This window comes from Schistocerca nitens, chromosome 11 (genome assembly GCF_023898315.1).
Source record: "Schistocerca nitens isolate TAMUIC-IGC-003100 chromosome 11, iqSchNite1.1, whole genome shotgun sequence".
Taxonomy (NCBI): domain Eukaryota; kingdom Metazoa; phylum Arthropoda; class Insecta; order Orthoptera; family Acrididae; genus Schistocerca; species Schistocerca nitens.
In genome coordinates this window covers 27772564-27794059 of record NC_064624.1, presented here as the reverse complement: position 1 = coordinate 27794059, position 21496 = coordinate 27772564, and the positions used below count along the sequence as shown (strand labels likewise).

The following is a 21496-nucleotide window of genomic DNA, read 5'->3' as shown; positions in this document are numbered from 1 at the left end:
AGAATGGAAAAGAAAATTGAAGATCTGTTAGATGATTATCAGTTGGGCTTTATGAGAGGTAAAGGCACGAGACAGGCAGTTTTGACGTCGTGTTTGATAATGGAAGCAAGAACGAAAAAAAAAATCAAGACACGTTCGTAGAATATGTTGACCTGAAAAAGGCGTTCAGCAATGCAAAATGGTGCAAGATGTTCGAAATTCTGAGAAAAAGGGAAGAAAGCTATGGAGAACGATGAGTAGTATGCAGTATGTATAAGAACCTAGAGGGAACCATAACAGTGGGAGACAGGGAAGGTAGTGCTCGGATTAAAAATGGTGTAAGACGTTGCTGACCCCGACCTCCCCATGAACGATAGATCTTGCCTTTGCTGGTTGGTTTGCGTGCATCAGCGATAAAGATAGATGTACTGTAGGCGCAACCACATTGAAGGGGTAACTGTTGAGAGGTCAGTCAAACATGTGGTTCCTGAAGAGAGGCAGCAGCTTTTTCAGTGATTGCAGGGGCAACAGCCTGCATGAGTGACTACCCTGGCCTTATAACATGAACCAAAATGGCCTTGCTATGCTGGTACTGCAAACGGCTGAAGCAAGAGAACACTACAAACATAATATTTCCCGAGCACATTCAGCTCTCCTGTATGGTTAGATGATGACGGCATTATCTTTAGTACAATATTTTGGAGGTAAATTAGTCTCCTCATTCGGAACACCAGGACTACACAGGAGGACGTTGTCACCAAGAGAACCAAAACTGGCATTGTACAGATCGGAGTGTGGAATATTGGATCCTTTAATTTTGTACGTAGATTATAAAATTTAGCCAGGGAAATGGGCCAGTTGAAGGTAGATTTAGTGGGCATTAGTGAAGTTTGGTGGCAAGAGGAACAGGACGTCTGGTCAGGCGAATACAGAGCTATAAAAACAAAATCAAATAGGGGTGATGCAGCAATGCCTTTAATAATGAATGAAAAATAAGAATGCTGGTAAGCTACTGTGAACTGCATAGTGAACGCATTATTGTAGCCAAAAAAGACACAAAGCTCACAACTGCCATGATAGTGCTAGCTTATATTCCAACTAGCTTCGTAAGTGATGAAGAGATTGAAGAAATGTATCATCAGACAAACTGAATTATTCAAATAGTTAAGGGAGATGAAAATTTAACTGTGATGAAGGATTGAAATTCGATAGAAGCGAAAGGAAGAGAAGGAAAAATAATAGGATGATGGAAAGAGGAAACCACCTTCTAGAATTTTGCACAGAACATAATTTAATCATCGCTAACACTTGGTTTAAGATTTATGGAAGAAAGCTGTATGTGTGGAAGAGACCTGAGACACTGGAAGGTTTCAGACTCAATTGTGATGCTAAGACAGATATTTCACAACTGGATTTTAAATTGTAAGATATTTCCGGGGGCAGATGTGGACTGTGACCACAATATGGGCCTATTGGTCATGAACTCTAAATTAAAAGTAAAGAAATTGAAAAAAGATAGAAAATTAACGATATGGGACCTGGATAAGTTTAAAGAACCAAAGGTTGTTCGGAGTTTTAGAGCGAGCTTTAGGGAACGATTGAGTGGAAGAGGGGAAAGGAATACAATGGAAGGCGAATGGGTAGTTTTGAGAGGCGAAATAGTAATTAATTAATGAAAGGAGAAAATACAAAAATGCAGCAAATGAAGGTGGCGAAAGGAAATACAAATGTCTAAAAGATAAGATTGAAAGGAAGTGCAAAATGGCTAAGCAGGAACGGCTAGAGGAGAAAACTAAGGATTTATAAGCACATATCATTAGGGGAAAGAGAGATACTGTCTACAAGAAAATTAAAGAGGCCTTTGAAGAAAAGAGAAGCAGTGGTATGAATATCAAGAGCTCAGATGGAAAACCAGTCCTAAGCAATGAAGGGAAAGCTGAAAGGTGGAAGGGGTATATAGAGTGTATACACAGGCGGTATGAACTTGCAGGCAATTTTGTGGAAATGTAAGAGGACGTAAATAAAGGTGAGATGGAAGTTATGATATTGCGAAAAGAATTTGACGGAGCACTGAAAGTCGTAAGTCCAAACAAGGCTCCAGCAGTAGACGACATTCCGTCAGACCTACTGACAGCCTTAGGAGACCCAGCCATGTAATGTGCAAGTTTTATTGAGACAGGCGCAATATCCTCACACTTCTAAAAAAAACGTATTATCCCAATTCCAACAAAGCTCTTGCTAATAGGTGTGAATAGTATAGAACTATTAGTTTAATATGTCATGGTTGCAAAATACTAACACGACTTCTTTATAGAAGGATGCCAAAACTGGTAGAAACAAAAAAGTCCGCACTGAGATTAGTTGAGATACTAAAGAAATGTAGGAACACGCGAGGCAATACTTACCCTTCGACCTACCTTAGAAGATAGGTTACTGAAAGGAAAATGTACGTTTATATCATTTGTACACGTAGAGAAAGCTTTTGACAATGTTGACTGGAACACTATCTTTGAAATTCTGTAGGCAGCAGAGGTACAATCCAGGAAGCAAAGGGCTGTTTAGAGCTTTTACAAAAACCAGACAGCAGTTATAACAGTCGAGGGCATGAAAGTGAAGCAGTGATTGAGAAGGGAGTGAGACAGGGAGGTCTCTTCTGGACAGCACGTTACAAAGCATCCCAGATACACTCAATAATTTTCATGTCTGGGGAGTTTGGTGGCCAGCGGAAGTGTTTAAACTTATAAAAGTGTTCTTGGAGCCATTCTGTAGCAATTCTGGACGTGTGGAGTGCCGCGTTGTCTTGCTGGAATTACCCACGTGCATCGGAATGCACATTGGACATGAATGGATGCAGGTGATCAGACAGGATGCTATCGTACGTGTCACCTGTCACAGTCGTATACCCCTCCAACTACACACGCCCTACACCATGCTGACATGCAGGGTCCACAGATTCATGAGGTTGTCGCCATACCCGTTCACGTCCATCCACTCAATACAATTTGAAGCGAGACTCGTCCACCCAGGCAACATTTTTCCAGTCTTCAACAGTCCATTATCGGTGTTCACGGGCCAGGCGAGGCGTAAAGCTTTGTGTTGTGGAGTCATCAAGGGTACATGAGTGGGCCTTCGGCTCCAAAAGCCCATATCGATGATGTTTCGTCGAATGGTGCGCACGGAGACACTTGTTGATGGCCCAGCATTGAAATCTGCAGTATTTTGCGCTAAGGTTGCACTTCTGTCTTCAGTCGTCATTGGTCCCGTTCTTGCAGAATCTTTTTCTGGCCTCAGAAATGTCGGAGATTTGATGTTTTGCCGGGTTCCTGATATTCACAGTACACTCGTGAAATGGTCGTACGGGAAAATACCCAGTTCATTGCTACCTCAGAGATGCTGGGACCCATTGGTCACACACCGACTATAAGACCACGTTCAAACTTAATTAAATCTTGTTAACATGCCATTGTAGCAGCATTAACCGATCTAACAACTGCATCAGATACTTGTTGTCTTATATAGGCGTTGCCGACTGCAGCGACGTATTCTGCCTGTTTACTTTGTATTTGAATACACATGCCTATACCAGTTCCTTTAGTGCTTCGGTTTCTATACGGCGCTCAAATTCAGTATCTACGTTTCTACAACAAAGAATGACATGGCTGGAGGTTCACATGTAAGGACTCAACTTACGATGTTACTATATTTTTCAAACATATTATATTCCAACTTTGAAGTTTATGACAACTTTTAGAACCATTGTTATATCGAGGATTAAGCGAGAGTTGGCACGACAGTGATGGAAACTGTACTCTCCTCACTCACCGTACCATACACTCACTATGGCCAGATGTCTCTCGAACTCGAGGGACTGCCTGAGCTCACGCTGTGCGCGCACTCTGTCACCACCCAGCAGAACTGCTAGGTCCACCTGGTACTTGTAATACGCATCCACCTGCTTGTTTGGGGGAGGCCTCAGAAGGAACTCGTGACTTAGTCCTGGCGATGCCCGGTCCAGCTGCAGAAAAGTAAGGGAAGTATTAGCTCCTGTCACAGATACAGAAAGAAGGGGAATAGTGGGAGAGAGAAGGTGACAGAGATAGAGAAGGAGTGAACGAAAGATCCAGAGAGAGAAAGAGTGACAGACGCTTACAGAAAACTATAAAGCAAGTGTACAGTGAGAGAGGTACAAAAAGTGAGAGGGACAGAGAGGGTGATCAAGCAAGGGACAGAGAGGCCATGTGAGAGAAAGTAAAGAGCAGTATTAAACTGAGAGAGACGAGACAGGCTGAGTCAGAGCAAGAAACAAAGAAGGGGGACGAGAGAGAGAGAGAGAGAGAGAGAGAGAGAGAGAGAGGGAAGGTGAGAGACTGTGAAAACAAGCAGGAGAGTAGCAGACAGTGAAAGAGAAAAAGAGATGGTGAGTGAAAGAAAGACAGAGACAAAATAAAAAGAAAGAGAGAAACTGAGAATAAGAAAATACAAGATAGTGAGAGGGAGGTAGAGATCTAAAGACACAGATTGGAGTAAAGAAAGTAGCATAGGAAGAGCAATACAAAAAAGACAGAGAGCAAAAAGATGAATTAGACATAATGAGCAAGATGACGAGGGTGGAGGAAACGCAGACCGTGACGAAAAGAAGGAGGCAAAGGGAAAATGAGAGAGGGGAAGAGACTGAGAGGGCGAGTGAAAGATACATAGGGTTATAGAGTGAGGGTGGGGGGGGGTTAATGTACAAAGTCTGGGTCAGACACAGTGTGTGCTACAAAAAGAGAAGAGGGATGTTTAGAGAAAGGAAATTAGAGAGATGGAAAGACAGAAGAAAAATTAGATAGAGAGTGAGGAGGTGAGGATGAGCGGCATAAGCTGAGAGAAGACGTCATACACACACACACACACACACACACACACACACACACACACACATACACACACGCACACAAAGTGACGTGAAAGAGGAGTGAAAAACATACTGTGTGAGAGAGAGCAAAGACCGAGAGGGAAAGAGTGAGGTTGACAGACAGTGAAGAAAGGGAAAAAGGTGAAGCCAGAAAATGGCAGAAGGAGCTAGATAGAAAGACGAGAAGTGTGAGATAAGTAAAGAGATAAAGTATAGCTCCGAGAATCAATGAATGAATAATAGAGTCAGAGGGAGAGTTAGGGGAAGGAAGATAAGGAAAGATAGGATATGTAAAGAGACGCTGAAGTAGGTGAGAAACACAAGGATGGGCTGCAATGAAACACACACACATATAAATACACACGCGTGAGAGAGAGAGAATAAGGGGGAGGGGGAGTAATGCAAAGAAAAAGAAATACAAAGAGGAAGAATGACACTGATGGAATGTCCTGAACTATTTCGATTTGGTTTCAGTTCCTTATTTAATTTACCTCAGTACTGAATTTGACTTTTCTCTTAATTAAGGTTTTTTGCTTTGTTCCTTATAACTACCGATTCTGTATTATTTACAGAAAAATTATTATGTGTACACCATTAAAAGTAAGTTTTTACTCAAAGAAACCTTTTTCCCTTATAGTTGTGTTGAATTATCAGATTTGCAATGTGTAGCAGCATGGGCAGTTTGAAATTTTTAACGCTTGAAAATTCATCCTTTCAGTTTTACTGTCTGAGTGTTTATGTTGGATTTTTTTCTAATTAAGCTGAAGAGTTTATAATTTATTTCACAACCACAGTCCAGTAGTATTTCCTTCAACTACAGCAACTAACTGTACACATGCATTGACCACTATTACGCAAATTGCAAGACAATTCATGTACCGTACATTTATATTGCATGTATCTGAAAAACTGAAGCAGCCATTACACTCAGTTTAAGAAAGTATGTAACACCACAACACATACACACACACACACACACACACACACACACACATATATATATATATATATATATATATATATATATATATATATATATATAGTTGGTTTTATTAATGTTCACGCTAAATCCAACAAACTGTAGGGACGTATTCCTGACGAAAAGGAGGAAAAAAGTCCTATTCAAAAAACCAGTGTGGATGATGCACTTTCGTTTCTGGGTTTACATATATCAGGACGATCAAAGCGTCCTTCCTGACCTAAAAGGTATTGGCAGTAGCTTCGATTCAGTGCATAAGCCTTGCCCATATGACTCACATGATTAGAACCTTGAATCTTATAGTTGGTTTCGTCTCCTACATGAAAGACAGTTTATAATTTACTAGACAGGTTGTCAGGCATCCTATTTCTGTGTAACCATCTCCAGACACCGACAGATGACCTGCTAGGCAGGTTGTCAGGCAACCCAATTCTATGTACCCATCTCTAGACACTGATTCTCAGGACCTCAGTACTCACGTAAATGCAGCGCTGCGTTGAGTTGCGGTGGTCGGTCTCCACCGAGAACTTGATGAAGTAGTCAGTGCTGAATCCGGCCCTGCGGAAGCGGTAGACGCTCTGCCGCCAGTCGAAGCCCGCCTCGTCCCAGGAGTCGCCCTCGACGGCGGGCCAGCCGCCCAGCTCCTGCAGCACCCTCTGGAGCGGCCCCACGCCGCGGGACTCGATCTGTGCTGAGGGCCCCCACAGGGGGATCTTCAGCTAACCGGATTCCCAGTGCTTGGACGCACTCCTGACCCAGATCACACATCGAAACTTAGCTATTGGACACCATCCGCGGGCAATTTCACTTCCATGAGGGAACTTTGGAAAACTAGGACGAGAATATGGTAGGCTGATACCAGAGATTGTAATTACCGAGTAACATCAATCAATGAGTCAGGAAACGGGCAATATTCATACAAGAGCTCACTTTACTCTTACTCTGCAGCACCACACGCAGCAAATTGCCATGGCAAGAATGTGTTTGTAGTATACCTCTAAAGACAGTTTCCAAGGTATCTGGAAGAAGTGTTCCACTGTATCTAGGAAAGATATTCCAAGTTGCTGCAAAGGCAGGCGGTCATGGTATCCATATGTAGCATTCCAAATGCACCCATGTAAACACATCCCCCCCCCCCCCCCAAAAGAGAGTTGTTGCCATATGTGGCTTTCTTGGTATATGGAGGTCCTGATATTTTTAACGCTTTAAAATTCATCCTTTCGATTTTACTGTCTGAGTGTTTATATTGTCAGCTCAAGGACATGTTATCTGGAGCTGGTGTTCTGATTGATCACATAAGGAAAGCTCTCATGATATCTAAAGAAAGTGTTGAAAGTAACTTCAGCGAGATTGCTGACATATTTAATTGAAGTGTGCTTTGACAAAAGTTTCGGTAGTATACACAGGAGGTCTTCCAAGTTACACTCATGCATGACTGGAATAATATCTGGAACAGGTGTTCCAAGTGGCCCCCAAGCTTTCCATGCATCTACATTTCAGCCTCAGTGTGTATGTGAGGGTAGCCAGCAGTCTCCTGGAGGATCATTAATACAGAGAAAAGACAGAGAATATCTCATGGTACGATGTGCATGAAGCTCCATCAGTATATTATTTAATAGTAAATAACATACTGAGTGTGCGAGTCTTTTTTTAGTACATCTAGAGCTAGAGGCTGTGAGGACGCAACAGATTTTTAGGAAGCGTCCTAGAGTGCGAAGCAATATATGCAAAACACTTTGCGGTGTTCTCCTTTCGCGTGTGTTTGTATGGCGTGTGGCGACTTCGTGGAAACACTTCACGGTGGATCTGTCAGTATAATGTGGTCCAAGTTACCTTTTACTATTCTCCATCTAACACAGTCGCCTGTTTATTTTGTCCTCATGGTCTGGCTACTCCATACCACGGCTGTGGGTAAACTTATTCTTCTCGACTTAATCTCCAGACAGGATGATACTGTAAGAGAGTATCTCACAAACTGCAGCTACTCAATGACGTGCACGTCTTCAGCGACAATGAGTTGCATTGTTTCAACTACACTCCTGGAAATGGAAAAAAGAACACATTGACACCGGTGTGTCAGACCCACCATACTTGCTCCGGACACTGCGAGAGGGCTGTACAAGCAATGATCACACGCACGGCACAGCGGACACACCAGGAACCGCGGTGTTGGCCGTCGAATGGCGCTAGCTGCGCAGCATTTGTGCACCGCCGCCGTCAGTGTCAGCCAGTTTGCCGTGGCATACGGAGCTCCATCGCAGTCTTTAACACTGGTAGCATGCCGCGACAGCGTGGACGTGAACCGTATGTGCAGTTGACGGACTTTGAGCGAGGGCGTATAGTGGGCATGCGGGAGGCCGGGTGGACGTACCGCCGAATTGCTCAACACGTGGGGCGTGAGGTCTCCACAGTACATCGATGTTGTCGCCAGTGGTCGGCGGAAGGTGCACATGCCCGTCGACCTGGGACCGGACCGCAGCGACGCACGGATGCACGCCAAGACCGTAGGATCCTACGCAGTGCCGTAGGGGACCGCACCGCCACTTCCCAGCAAATTAGGGACACTGTTGCTCCTGGGGTATCGGCGAGGACCATTCGCAACCGTCTCCATGAAGCTGGGCTACGGTCCCGCACACCGTTAGGCCGTCTTCCGCTCACGCCCCAACATCGTGCAGCCCGCCTCCAGTGTTGTCGCGACAGACGTGAATGGAGGGACGAATGGAGACGTGTCGTCTTCAGCGATGAGAGTCGCTTCTGCCTTGGTGCCAATGATGGTCGTATGCGTGTTTGGCGCCGTGCAGGTGAGCGCCACAATCAGGACTGCATACGACCGAGGCACACAGGGCCAACACCCGGCATCATGGTGTGGGGAGCGATCTCCTACACTGGCCGTACACCACTGGTGATCGTCGAGGGGACACTGAATAGTGCACGGTACATCCAAACCGTCATCGAACCCATCGTTCTACCATTCCTAGACCGGCAAGGGAACTTGCTGTTCCAACAGGACAATGCACGTCCGCATGTATCCCGTGCCACCCAACGTGCTCTAGAAGGTGTAAGTCAACTACCCTGGCCAGCAAGATCTCCGGATCTGTCCCCCATTGAGCATGTTTGGGACTGGATGAAGCGTCGTCTCACGCGGTCTGCACGTCCAGCACGAACGCTGGTCCAACTGAGGCGCCAGGTGGAAATGGCATGGCACGCCGTTCCACAGGACTACATCCAGCATCTCTACGATCGTCTCCATGGGAGAATAGCAGCCTGCATTGGTGCGAAAGGTGGATATACACTGTACTAGTGCCGACATTGTGCATGCTCTGTTGCCTGTGTCTATGTGCCTGTGGTTCTGTCAGTGTGATCATGTGATGTATCTGACCCCAGGAATGTGTCAATAAAGTTTCCCCTTCCTGGGTCAATGAATTCACGGTGTTCTTATTTCAATTTACAGGAGTGTATTTACATCAACTGTGAACATAGATCCAGTTGTCGGCAACTCGCAGCTTCAAATACATCATGACCACACCGAACTGAACTTAAGTTCTAAGATTCAGTCTTCATTTGTCTTGAGCATTTACACTGTAGTATGTCTGTTTCCTCTAGGGTCTTCATGACACCTTGAAGGTTCGCCGCAAAGGCATAAATGTGCACCTGCAGCTACTGCAGTCACCACACCGCGACTCGCCCCTGCAGTGTTACGTCACTGCATACGTAACAGCCGCACACAGCAGAGAACGGGGAATGCACAGTGAAATTTTTCCATTACATAAAATGTTTATAAAAGACACGACCGTCTTTCGCCAGCGTGAGTGCCTTTAGTGGAACATACACTATGTGATCAAATGTATCCGGACACCTGGCTGAAAATGACTTACAAGTTCGTGGCGCCCTCCATCGGTAATGCTGAAATTCAATATAGTGTTGGCCCACCCTTAGCCTTGATGACAGCTTCCACTCTCGCTGGCATACGTTCAGTCGGGTGCTGGCAGGTTTCTTGGGGAATGGCAGCCCATTCTTCACGGAGTGCTGCACTGAGGAGAGGTATCGATGTCCGTCGCTGAGGCCAGGCTCGGCGTTGCAAAACATCCCAAAGGTGTTCTATAGGATTCAGGTCAGGACTCTGTACAGGCCAGTCCATTACAAGGATGTTATTGTCGTGTAAGCACTCCGTCACAGGCCATGCATTATGAACAGGTGCTTGATCGTGTTGGAAGATGCAGTCGCCATCCCCAAATTGCTCGTCAACAATGGGAAGCAAAAAGGTGCTTAAAAGATCAACACAGGTCTGCGCTGTATAGTGCCACGCAAAACAACAAGGGGTGCAAGACCCCTCCATAAAAAAACACGACCACACCATAACACTACCACCTCCCAACTTTCCGAACTTTACTGTTGGCACTACACACGCTGGCAATGACGTTCGCCAGGCATTCGCCATACCCACCCCCTGCCATCGGATCGTCACATTCGTGATTCGTCATTTCACAAAACGTTTTTCCAATGTACAATCGTCCAATGTTTGCTCTCCTTTTACCAAGCGAGGCGTCGTTTGGCATTTATCGGCGTGATGTGTGGCGTATGAGCAGCCGCTCAACCATGAAATCTCGCCTACAGACGTATGACGCAAGAGACACCCAATCACCTGACCACGTTCGAAGCTGAGTTCCGCGGAGCGCCCCATTCTGCTCTCTCACAATGTATAAAGACTACTGAGATCGCTGATATGGAGTACGTGGCAGTAGGTGGCAGCACAATGCACTTAATATGAAAAACGTGTATTTGGGGTACTTTTCCCCCTAGTGTAGGTTATCCTTACGAATAACCCATGTTACACTACACTGATCTTTAACTGTCGTCACGGTTGGTACAGTTAACTGACAGGTAAAAAGGTACGTAGCTTGTAGGTACAGTGCGGCGAATGACCCAAGATTCCAGTCACCAGTAACGAAGCGACCTGACGGGTCCTTGTAAGGCCAACACACAGATCTGTGGGTTGTAAGCCTCGCATTTTGAAAAGCAGCTGCACATTTCGTACCGCATATTCACGCATGTGACAACAGTCACTTTTCTGTCTCAAAACATCTGCAGTTAGCTGTCTGTCTGCTGGTGTAGTACATCACTGCGGAGAAACTGTACGATTTGTCTCGACGGTTTGTTTGAGCCTTTACTGGAGCCTGCCAACAGCTGGACGGTATAATTCGTTTCACGAGGCCTCGAGCCGTCAGACAGGGACACAGTCGTCTTCCCGCCACCGCGATGACTGCCGTGCTGATCTGCGTCGTGCAATGAGAGGAGAAAAGACTGCCCGTCCCGAACACGTTACAGTCCAAGTACAGAGTATTGTGCATGCCCGAGTTCACAAGTGTCAGTGTTCAGAACTGTAGCGGTCTTTGGAGCTTCAGTTTGGTGTTTACATCGTCAAACAGAAGCAATACTACAGTTTGGCTACAGTATACGTCGAGATTCATAGCAGTTTAACTCGTCATATCATTTCTTTGGAAAATCATTATTCGCGCACGTAGACACGGTTGAAATATAAGAACCCCATGTCGGTAGGATTACTACAACGGCGAGTGTTTCACGCCTTTTCATTGTCTTAGTGGATAGACGGCACCATAGCTCAGCGCGTTTGGTCACAGGCTTAGCTGACCTGTCTAATAATAATAAAAAAAAACTAAAGAAACGGAGTGCATGGATAAACGATGAACTTGAACGGGTGTCATGTGACGTCCGCCTCACACAAATGCAAAGAACAGTAACGAACAGAATGAGATCAAGTAAATAAATAAATGAATGAAAAGTGAATAGGTTAACAGTTTACGAACATAAAACACGAGCGCTCCAACCTTACTGTAGTCAGTTGTCTTTTCCCTTATTTTAAATCTTAATTCGCTGCAAATTGTGCAGTTGTAGGCTTTTCTAAGGTCCAAATTGTTTCAGAAGATTCCATTTTATAGTAGGCTAATTTCTAAATAGACCAATGTTCATAGTAAAAATATTGAAAATGGATGTAGTTATTTCTAATTACTTCGACCACCACCTGGTGTCTATGTATTCAGCTAAGAGAAACATATCAGCCGATTGGCGTACGTTACAGGTCTGCTTCAAAGTGGCTGATTTGGATGTTCGCGAGAGAAAAATTGCTCTCTTTGAAAACGATGTTGGTCCATCTGGGGTAGGAGGTCGTTATCGTGTTTGATGCTTCCACAGTAAGGAAATGGATTAGATGTAGAGATAACGGTGCGGTAGCGAGACGTCCAATACCCAGAAGGTCACGAGTCTCTACATGGAGACAGGATGAAGACTTGGTCAGGGCGGCGCACATTGCTCCTTTGTCAGTCAACTGGGATCTAGGGAGAGGCTCATATTTCCTGGCGCTATCGAGAACTGCTCTCATAAGATTAAAGGATCGTGCAAACAGGTCCTGCAGTATTCGTATCAAAGAACCTTTCTCCGGCGAACAGGCAGTGGATAGACTAGAGTTCGTAGGAAGATGACGATTGGGGGAAAGTCATTTTTTTCTGATGAGTGCACAACTGATCCTCTAGCAGAGGTCCCTCTATTGATCACTGCACAGATGGGCAACCATGTGAAGCGCGCTTCAAGGCCACAGGCGCTAGAAGTGGATGCGTAAGTGTGAAATGTGGGGTCTGCATGTCTTGTATGGGTGAACCACGAGAGAGCTGCTGCTGTCTTAAGAAATCGCACCCCAGACCATAGCAGCTGGCGTAGGTCCAGTGTGTCTAGCGAGCAGACAGACTGGTTGCAGGCCCTAAGTAGCGCACGGGACCATCGGCACCGAGGCTAAACGGGCTTTCAGCATAAAACACAACATACCTCCAGTGCACTATCCAACGAGTCCAATGAATTTGCAGATGGCCGTGGTTTGGGGTCAGTGGAATGCCCCCAACAGGGCGTCGGGCTCGGAGTTGTCCTCGAAGAACTCAATTTGTAGCAGTTCGTTATCTCACTGTGGTGTAAAACGCTGTTCGAATGCCGTTGCTGTAAGGTGCTCCAGAGCCATACGCTGAATACGACGGTCCTCCCTGTCGGTAGTGCCACGTGGCCTTCCAGAGTTCAGTCTGTACACTCTCGTCACTACTGCTGCCAGCAATCGTCTACAGTGGCAACATTTCTGCCGAGTCATTCTGCAGTAGCGTAGAAGTAACATCAAGTTTCTGGTAGCCCCACCACACGACGCCGTTCAAGTTCAGTTACCTGTTGATCATGGCTTATTCATCGTCTCAAAGGCATTCTTGACTGACATTTAATCACTGCGCCCGACCTCAAAGGTAACTAATGATCACGACCGTTACAGCGAGTATAAAAAGAAAACCTGATTTGCGTCCCCACAGTGGCGCTACCAACGCCACTCCTATTCGGCTGGCGCGAAATCTCAATAGGCGTCACCTCTGAGACGTAGAGACACGCCTGTAAACTTTCGTTTGTCTCGTACAACTCTTCCTTGGTATGGGGATTTTTCTTTCTGTCATTGTAGTGTATGTACATTGACTTGTGATACTGAAATGGACCCACTCATCTGACCTCGTTCTGTAACATCGTGAGATCGCTGCCGCCTTTGCACAGTTACGCTGTATCTACGTGACAGGACATTACGTGGCTTTTCTAGTAATGGGCAATTAGGTTTCTGTCTGTGATACATTTTGCAGTGGCGACTACCGTGAGGAATCTTGGGTGTTTGTTTTCGCTTTGAGTGTGCTGATCAGTATCTAATCGTTCTTCAGTCACCCAAGTTTTACCTTACCTCATTGTTCTTTCACTCGTAAAACCATGTTTGAGGCATCAGTTCTAATATGTGGCTATTTGCTTTTGTCCATTGTCTCACACGGTAGTGCAGACGCGTATGGTCCATTGAATTGTATTTGCAGATGAAATATGTTATCTTGTGGCACAATACTGGTGATTATATTGCGTTTCAGCATAACTATGATTTTTTATAAGCCGGTTTTCACCCTACTCCTGGTTTTTGTTTAAATTAACCTTCCATGATTTTCACACTCGAGACCCACATTCTCCAAACAACCTCATTCATTTAAATTGTATTTAAAGGTGTAACTAGGTAGCCACCCCTAAGTGACGATTGCAGATTTATTAAATAAAATTTTTAGCTATACAAATGTCTGTGTGAGTGTTGAATTTCGATACATGTACTAGCGTGTTAGGAAGAAAGCGGAGGAGAGCGAATCAGTTCGGTACTTCCTTTTCACCCGGCCAACCTCAAGCTGAATCACTTAACTTGCGCATGACCATTCAGACAAAGCATTATGCAACTGTCTAAAACATAATGAAATAGTTTAATAATGACACAGTGCTTTGTCACATGATGTAAACCCATAATTATGTCATATATTTTGACTTTTAACATATGTTGATTACTTTCCACAGATATCCACTATCTACGAATTTTCAAAAGCCGACTGTATAAAAAGATCACGATTGACCGTCGTCAGTCGCCTGCGGTGTATCTGGCTGAGCTTCATGATGCGCCGCAGCTGTCCGCAGCTGTGTTCGCTAAGCCTCGAGTAGTGGTGAAGACGACAGACTTGAGTGTTTATACATCGAATTACACCGCAGAGGCAAATAAACTGGTACACCTGTCAAGTATAGTGTAGGGTCACCGAGCGCACGCAGAAGTGCCACTACTCGACGTGGCATGGACTCGACTAATGTGTGAAGTAGTGCTGGAGGGAACTGACACCATTCATCTTGCAAGGGTGTCCCTAAATCGCAAGAGTACGAGGGGATGAAGATCTCTTCGGAACAGCACGTTGCATCTGACATATGCTCAATAATGTTCAAGTCTGGGGAGATTGGTGGCCAGCAGAAGTGTTTAAACTCAGAACAGAGTTCATGGAGCCACTCTGTAGCAATCCTGGACGTGCGGGGTGTCGCATTGTCCTACTGGAATTGACCAAGTCCGTCAGAATGCACAATGGACACGAATGGATGCAGATGATCAGACAGGACGCTTATCTACGTGTCACATGTCAGAGTCAGATATAGACGTATCAGGGGTCACATATCACTACGACAACGCACGCGTCACATCATTACAAAGCCTCTACCGCCTTGAACAGTCCGCTGCTGACATACAGGGACTATGGATTCATGAGGGTGTCTCCACACCCGTACACGTCCTTACGCTCGGTACAATTTGAAACGAGACTCGTTATAGCAGGCAACACGTCTCCAGCCATCAACCATCCAATTTCGGTGTTCACGAGCCCAGGTGAGGAGTAAAGCTTTGTGTCGTGCAGTCATCAAGGGTACACGAGTGGACCTTCGGCTCCAAAAGCCAATATCGATGATGTTTCAGTAAATGGTTCGTACGCTGACATTTGTTGATAGGGCAGAACTGAATGATTCTCTTCAGGCGTTGTTGGTCTTGTTCCTGCAGGATCTTTTCCCGGCCCTAGTGATGTCGGAGATCTGATGTTTTGCATCATTCCTGTTATTCACGGTACACTCATCGCTACCACGGAGATGCTGTTTCCCACCGCTCGTGCGCCGACTGTAACACCTCCTTCAGCCTCACTCAAATCTTCATAATCTGCTACTATAGCAGCAGTAACCGGTCTTACAACTGCGCCAGGGGGCGGGGAACCTAGCGTGGACACACCTTCGAGTACCCCAGCGGGTGGACGAGTGCGTCGGCGCTGCCAACAGAAACTGAGTCACATTCTTTTCGGAAGTCGAGAAATGCCTGCCTTGATTCTAAGCTTTCAGTGTACCATATGAGAAAAACGCAGGTTGAGTTTCACATGATCGATATCTTCGGAATCTAGGCTCGGTTACACGAGTACGTCATTCTATTCGAGATGCCTCATTATATTTAAGCTCAGAATATGTTGTGAGATTCTACAACAAATCGACGTCAAGGATACTGGACGGTAGTTTTGTGGATCACTTCTACTGCCCTTCTTGTAGACTGGTGTGACCTGTGCTTTTCTCCCAGAACTGGGCACGGTGTTTTGTTGAAGGAATCTATGATAGATTGTTGTCAAAACAGGGTGTAACTCTGCCGCAAATTCAATATAGAATCTGACAGCCATTGCGTCGGGCTGTGGAGCTGTGTTCAGTTTTAATGATTTCCGCTGTACTATCATCACCATCATTTGTGGTGTTCAGACACAGAGCACTGACAGCTTGTAGTCTTCCAGTATCTGCCAATTCAGAAGTGAGGAGTCCTCCAAGCAAATGATTTACATGCAGTAAGCTTGGTGTACATATTTCAACTTGTTGTGTTTTGAGTTTTGATGTGGAGTGCAGGTGAAGCAAGTGTCGCTCGGAACAGAGGTGATGCAAAAGAAGCATGTTATGTAGCAAGTGTCTACCCTCAGCATGGATACTAACCTTTTTTTTATGATAACGGCTTTTAGATAGCAATCACGATACACTGAGAACTGCTTCCTGCTTCATAAAGAAAGTTTGCTAGAAATGAAGAGTATCAACTATTTGACTCGTCAGTTTATGGTTCAATAAAATACTTAGAGGAACTCTATATCATTTACCTTTCGTCATTTTAAAATCAAAAGTGTTCAAATCAAATTATTTTTCATTCTGAAGTTTCATTAGGCGCTTGTGGAAATGTGAGAGCGGGGGAACTGGCAGATCGAAGGGTAGAGAGTGGGACAATAGCTAATATCCGACTGCGCTTATGGGTAATCGTCTCGGGAATGTTGGAGCCACTGATGTAGGTAATGAATCAGCTCAGCGTATCTTTGAATTTGGATTTGAAAAGTTCGAATTGATGTAGTGGTACTGTAACACTTTTCTAGTGTCATCTGATGTCTTGTGACGTGATCTGATGAAGCAAGGAATCTGGTGTGTTTTCCAGCATTTACTAACATTGAATATACTGTGGGAAGAAATTTTCATCTGTGATTTCAAATTTGTGGAGATAATTTTTTCAATTTTTTTGTTTTTGTTTGTTTATTTGCTGGACAGCTACGATAGGACAAGATTTAATTTGTGTGGAACCTCATTGTAAATTCTGAATTGCTTCTGGACAAGTTCAGTGGTTTTGACGCTTTACAACTAAGTGAATTAATACATTTTATTTCGTATTGTCAGTGGTGTGTGATTACTCACATTGGCTATTCTAGCTTTCTGTTAGGATTACCTTGCCAGGGGCCTGATTAACACTGGATCTCAGACGCGGTAAAATGTTTCGGCCACAGGTATCGAATAACTGAGCGGATTCTTCGCCTGGCCAGTTTTCCAAACGAGTCGCCATTCGTGTTTACCTAAAACTTGCGCTGTGTGTGGCAGGTGGCTGAAACTCTGCACAGTTGTCAGCAGCAAGTATCAGAATTACTTTGCGCTACTAATTTCTCTACAAGAACATCGGCCACGTAACCTCAGTGTGAGTACCCAGTGTAGCAAATAGTAGAGAGTGACTCAAAAAACGGCAAATTTTGGAATGGAGGCTAATGCATCAACACAATTCACAATTATTTTACACATACGTATTTATTTATGTCAATTTACAGTACAGAGAATTCCACGCAGCTTGTAGCAATGGAACTTTAAATTCACTTTCAGAGTGTACTGAACAGTTGAAGGATACAACTGTTGACAGACTGTCTGACGTCGAAGACAGCACTTTGGACTTCTTGAGAAAGCATTTCGCACAGCCTCAATATTGTCTCCCATATGTATTTGGAGTATCCCTGCAGACTGCTTCTTCAATGCAGAACCCGTGGCTTCAGAATTACGGACACAGGTGCTGATTTCACGCGATAAAGAAACACGACCACGTTGACCCATGTTGAAATGACGCCTCCATACATACATTCGTGTAATAGGATTTTGCCATAATGGGATGCTGCACCCAGTTCCATTGTTCCATTTCTACTCTTTACTGTGAGCAGCATTCTACACTGACCAGCCAGAACATTGTGACCAGCTACCTGACAGCCGGTATGTCCGCCCATGGTGTGGGTAACATTTGAAAGGCGTCGTGGCATGGAAGCTATGACGCGTTGGTGGATCGCTGGAGGGAGTTTGTAACACATCAGCACACACAAGTCACATAATTCCCGTAAGTTCCGGGGAGGTGACGATGAACTCTGACGCCACGTTCAGTCACTTCCCACATGTGTTCAATGGAGTTCATAGCTGGCGAGTTGGAGTCCACCACATCAACTGGATCTCGTAACCGTGTTCCCTAAACCACTCCAATACACATCTTGCTTTGTGACGTGGCGCATTTCCTTGTTGAAAAATGCCATTGTTGCCGGGAAACATGATTGTCATAAAGGGATGTACATGGTCTGCAACCAGTGTACAATACTCTTGGTACTCATGGTGCCTTACCAGAGCTCCACTGGACACATGGATGCCCACATGAATGCTACAGAAGCATAATGAGGACGCTGCCAGATTCTCTCCATCACGAAGTACGGGTGTCAAGGAGCTGTTGGCCTGGAAGACGACGGAATCGTCCCATCCCATCGGCATGATAAAGAAGGTATGGGAACTCATCAGACCGTACAGTGCTCTGCCACTGCGCCAACGTCCAGTGCTGATGGTGACGCGCCCATTTGAGTCTTAGTTGCCGATGCCGTGGTGTTACCACTGGTACATGCACAGGTCGTCGGCTGCAGAGGCCCATTGTTAGGAGTGTTTGGTGCACTGAGTGTTTAAGACACAGCTGTACTCTGCCCTGCATTACAGTCTGATGTTATATCCACCACAGGTCTCCACCTGTCCTGTTTTACCAGTCTGTCTAGCCTATGACGTCCGACATCTGTAGTGAGTGGTGGTCCCACAACCGCATTACGTCTGGACGCGGTTTCACCTCACCACGTGTTGAAGTCAGTCACTACAGCGCTCCTCAAACGCCCGAAAAGTCATGCAGTTTACGAAATGTTCGTGCAGAACCTCCAGGCCATCAAAATTTGCCCTCGGTCAAAGTCAGGTAGATAGCATCCCTCCCCATTCTACAGGTGGACAGCACGATTACTGACACTACATGCACCGAGCGTATGTCTGACTAGCAATCATTCCTCACCAGGTGACACGGCTACTGCCTGGATGGCTTTGTACAGATAGTAGGTCCATGGTCATAATGTTCTGGCTGATCAATGTATCCGTCATTCGGCGGCCACCTACCTTGCAGCACTGCCGCAACACATTCCAAAATTTGCCATTCTTTTGAGTTACACTGTATGTGAGAGACATACAGTGCTCGAGGCTAGCATTAGATAGCATTCTGTAGGGTCTGGGGACGAGTGCTCACACTCATTCAGACTTGTAACCTTGAAAGATGACCGTCATACCTGAGTAGCAAGTACTGCTTGCGGAACGTACACAACTTGCAGTTTGGTGGTAAGTAACTTCCGCGAGGGGCTGGGAGACCGGTGCTAGCTCATGTTCAAACCTAAAAGGTCACCCTCGTACGAGAGTAGTGTAGTGTAACGTGGGTTATTAGTGAGAATGACCAGTGTTCCACTGCAGACGCTCACGCTGGCGGAGAATGGACGTGTCTTTTAGCAACAATTTATGGACTGACAAAAACTCACTGTGCATCTATCCCGATGTGCAATCCATGCAGATGCGGCCCCTACAGTGGCGTAACACAGCAGGGCAAGGCGCGTCGCCACCTGCTGGAGGTGCACGTTTATGCCTTGGTGACGTCACGTGAAGTTGTCGTGAACACCTTACAGTAGACAGACATACTGCAATAAAACACTCAAGACAAATAAAGAATGTAAATCTTAGATCACAAGTTGAATTGGGTGTATTTGTATGCTGCATGATGTATTTGAAACTATGAGTTATTTATTGGATCTGTCTTCACAACTGATATAAATAGATGCAATACAGCAGATTCTCGTTGAAGACCTGTTCATCATTTAGTAGCTGGAAATAGCGAGACGCTCTCGTACAGGATCACCCAGCCAGGAGAAGAAGTCGAGAAGAATAACTTTACACTTGGCCGTGGTATAGAGTAGCCAGAACGCTAGAACAAAACAGACAGGCGACTGTATTTGAAGAACAGCAGTGGAAGGTAACTCGGACCACACCAGACTGACAGATCCGCTACGCAGTGTTGGCTGATCATGGTGTTACAGGCAAGTAGCCGTACTCACACGCGAGATGGAAACACTGCAGCAGCAAGCGCAGGTTGCTGACACACGGCGCTCTCGCCCAGGTAGCAGGTGTCTCCTGACAGAGTCTGGAGCACGAGTACTCACGCTTGTTCATGCAGGCCCTGTAGAAGTCGCGCGCCAGCTGCAGGCTCCGTGGGACGACAGCTTCGGTCAGCTCCTCTTCTATGGCGTTGCGCAGCTTCTCCAGCAGGTGGTCGGTGAGAGCTGAGATGGTGTCCACCGACGACTTGTCATCCGGGATGTTGGTGGTGCGCACGTAGTTGCCACACGCGTACTGGTAGAAGTCATCACAGGGGTCCGCCGATGGGTCCAGTTTGCTCAGCACCTCAGACGCTGGTCCGGGCAAACACCACACCAGAAATCACTCACTGACCTTGCAGGCAGAACTCCTGACTGGAGCAGTGATAGTTCTAAAGATGGCCATTTCCCTGAGGGGAAACATCCGACATGTAAATATTACACTATTTAATAATTAGTGAAGTGTCTTTATGCCTGTTCTACATTGTATCAAAATACTCACTGGTACTTTAATATATGGCTATATCGTAACCACAGGTAAGGCCTTAATTTTCACTGCTAGTCCTGTTCATGGAAGATTATCATTTGACAGTTGCCTTTGTCTGTGGAGATTGCTTGGACACACACCAAAAAAGTTTCTGTGGCATGTACGAGGGAGTGATGAAAAGTAATGCCTCAGAATTTCTTACACGAAAACCGTTAAAGCTTTTTAAATTAAACAAACGTTACTGACATTCTACATCTCTGTCCTTCATGTCTGCATATTTGAAGCCCTCTGTCGCTAGAGGTCTCCAAGCCGTAGCGTGCAACATGGCGGTGTGTGATATAACTACGCAGGTGCGTGAGAAACAGGGCGCAGCAATCGATTTCCGAATTCTAGCAGCTCGTTCACACGTGCAACGCTCTCTCCTTCAAGTCGTCCACACGTGCAGCACCCTCTCCTTCAGATAGTCAGTGTCAGACCACATACGATCACTGCGACACCTTGGGCCCAGTCATTGCTCGTTCTCCATACAGTCCTGTCTTGGCTCAATCAGATTTTCATCTGCTTTCAAAATGTAAACGGAATGTCCTAGGACTTTATTTTGATAGTTACGAATTGATGCAAGCAGACGTGAGGTTGTGGCTCTGTCAACAAAATCAAACATTCTACAGTGACAGAATCAACAGACTGGTCTCTCATTGAGAGAGATGTGTTCTTCGGGAGGGTGACTATGCTGAGAGATAAATATGTAGCAGTGAAGAATAAAGGGGCTGAATGCTAATAACGTTTGAATTTTAGGGTTTTCACACGAGAAATTCAAAGCATTGCTTCCAACACGCACTTGTAATTCTGTATATAGTTTTGTGATGTAATGCTGTCTTTTGGTATCTGTCACACACAGACACACACACACACGCACACAAAGCTTCCTGTCCTTCACACAAACACAAGCTTTCTCTGCCTCGGTCTGTCACCCCCGCCCCTCCCCCCCACCACCTGCA

At 45.5% G+C, this 21496-nt stretch overlaps 1 protein-coding gene across 2 annotated transcripts in view; it reads right to left on the bottom strand.

Annotated features, from left to right (window-relative positions):
• The window catches only part of LOC126213131 (neprilysin-2-like), a 284375-nt gene that overhangs the window by 86893 nt on the left and 175986 nt on the right, over positions 1-21496 (bottom strand). For both annotated transcript variants that reach the window (XM_049940746.1, XM_049940747.1), the window contains 3 exons: positions 20078-20326; positions 6335-6546; positions 3818-3994 (listed from right to left, as the gene is read on the bottom strand). In XM_049940746.1, coding sequence (XP_049796703.1) covers positions 3818-3994; positions 6335-6546; positions 20078-20326 — 638 coding nt within the window. The remainder of the gene's footprint in view (positions 1-3817; positions 3995-6334; positions 6547-20077; positions 20327-21496) is intronic.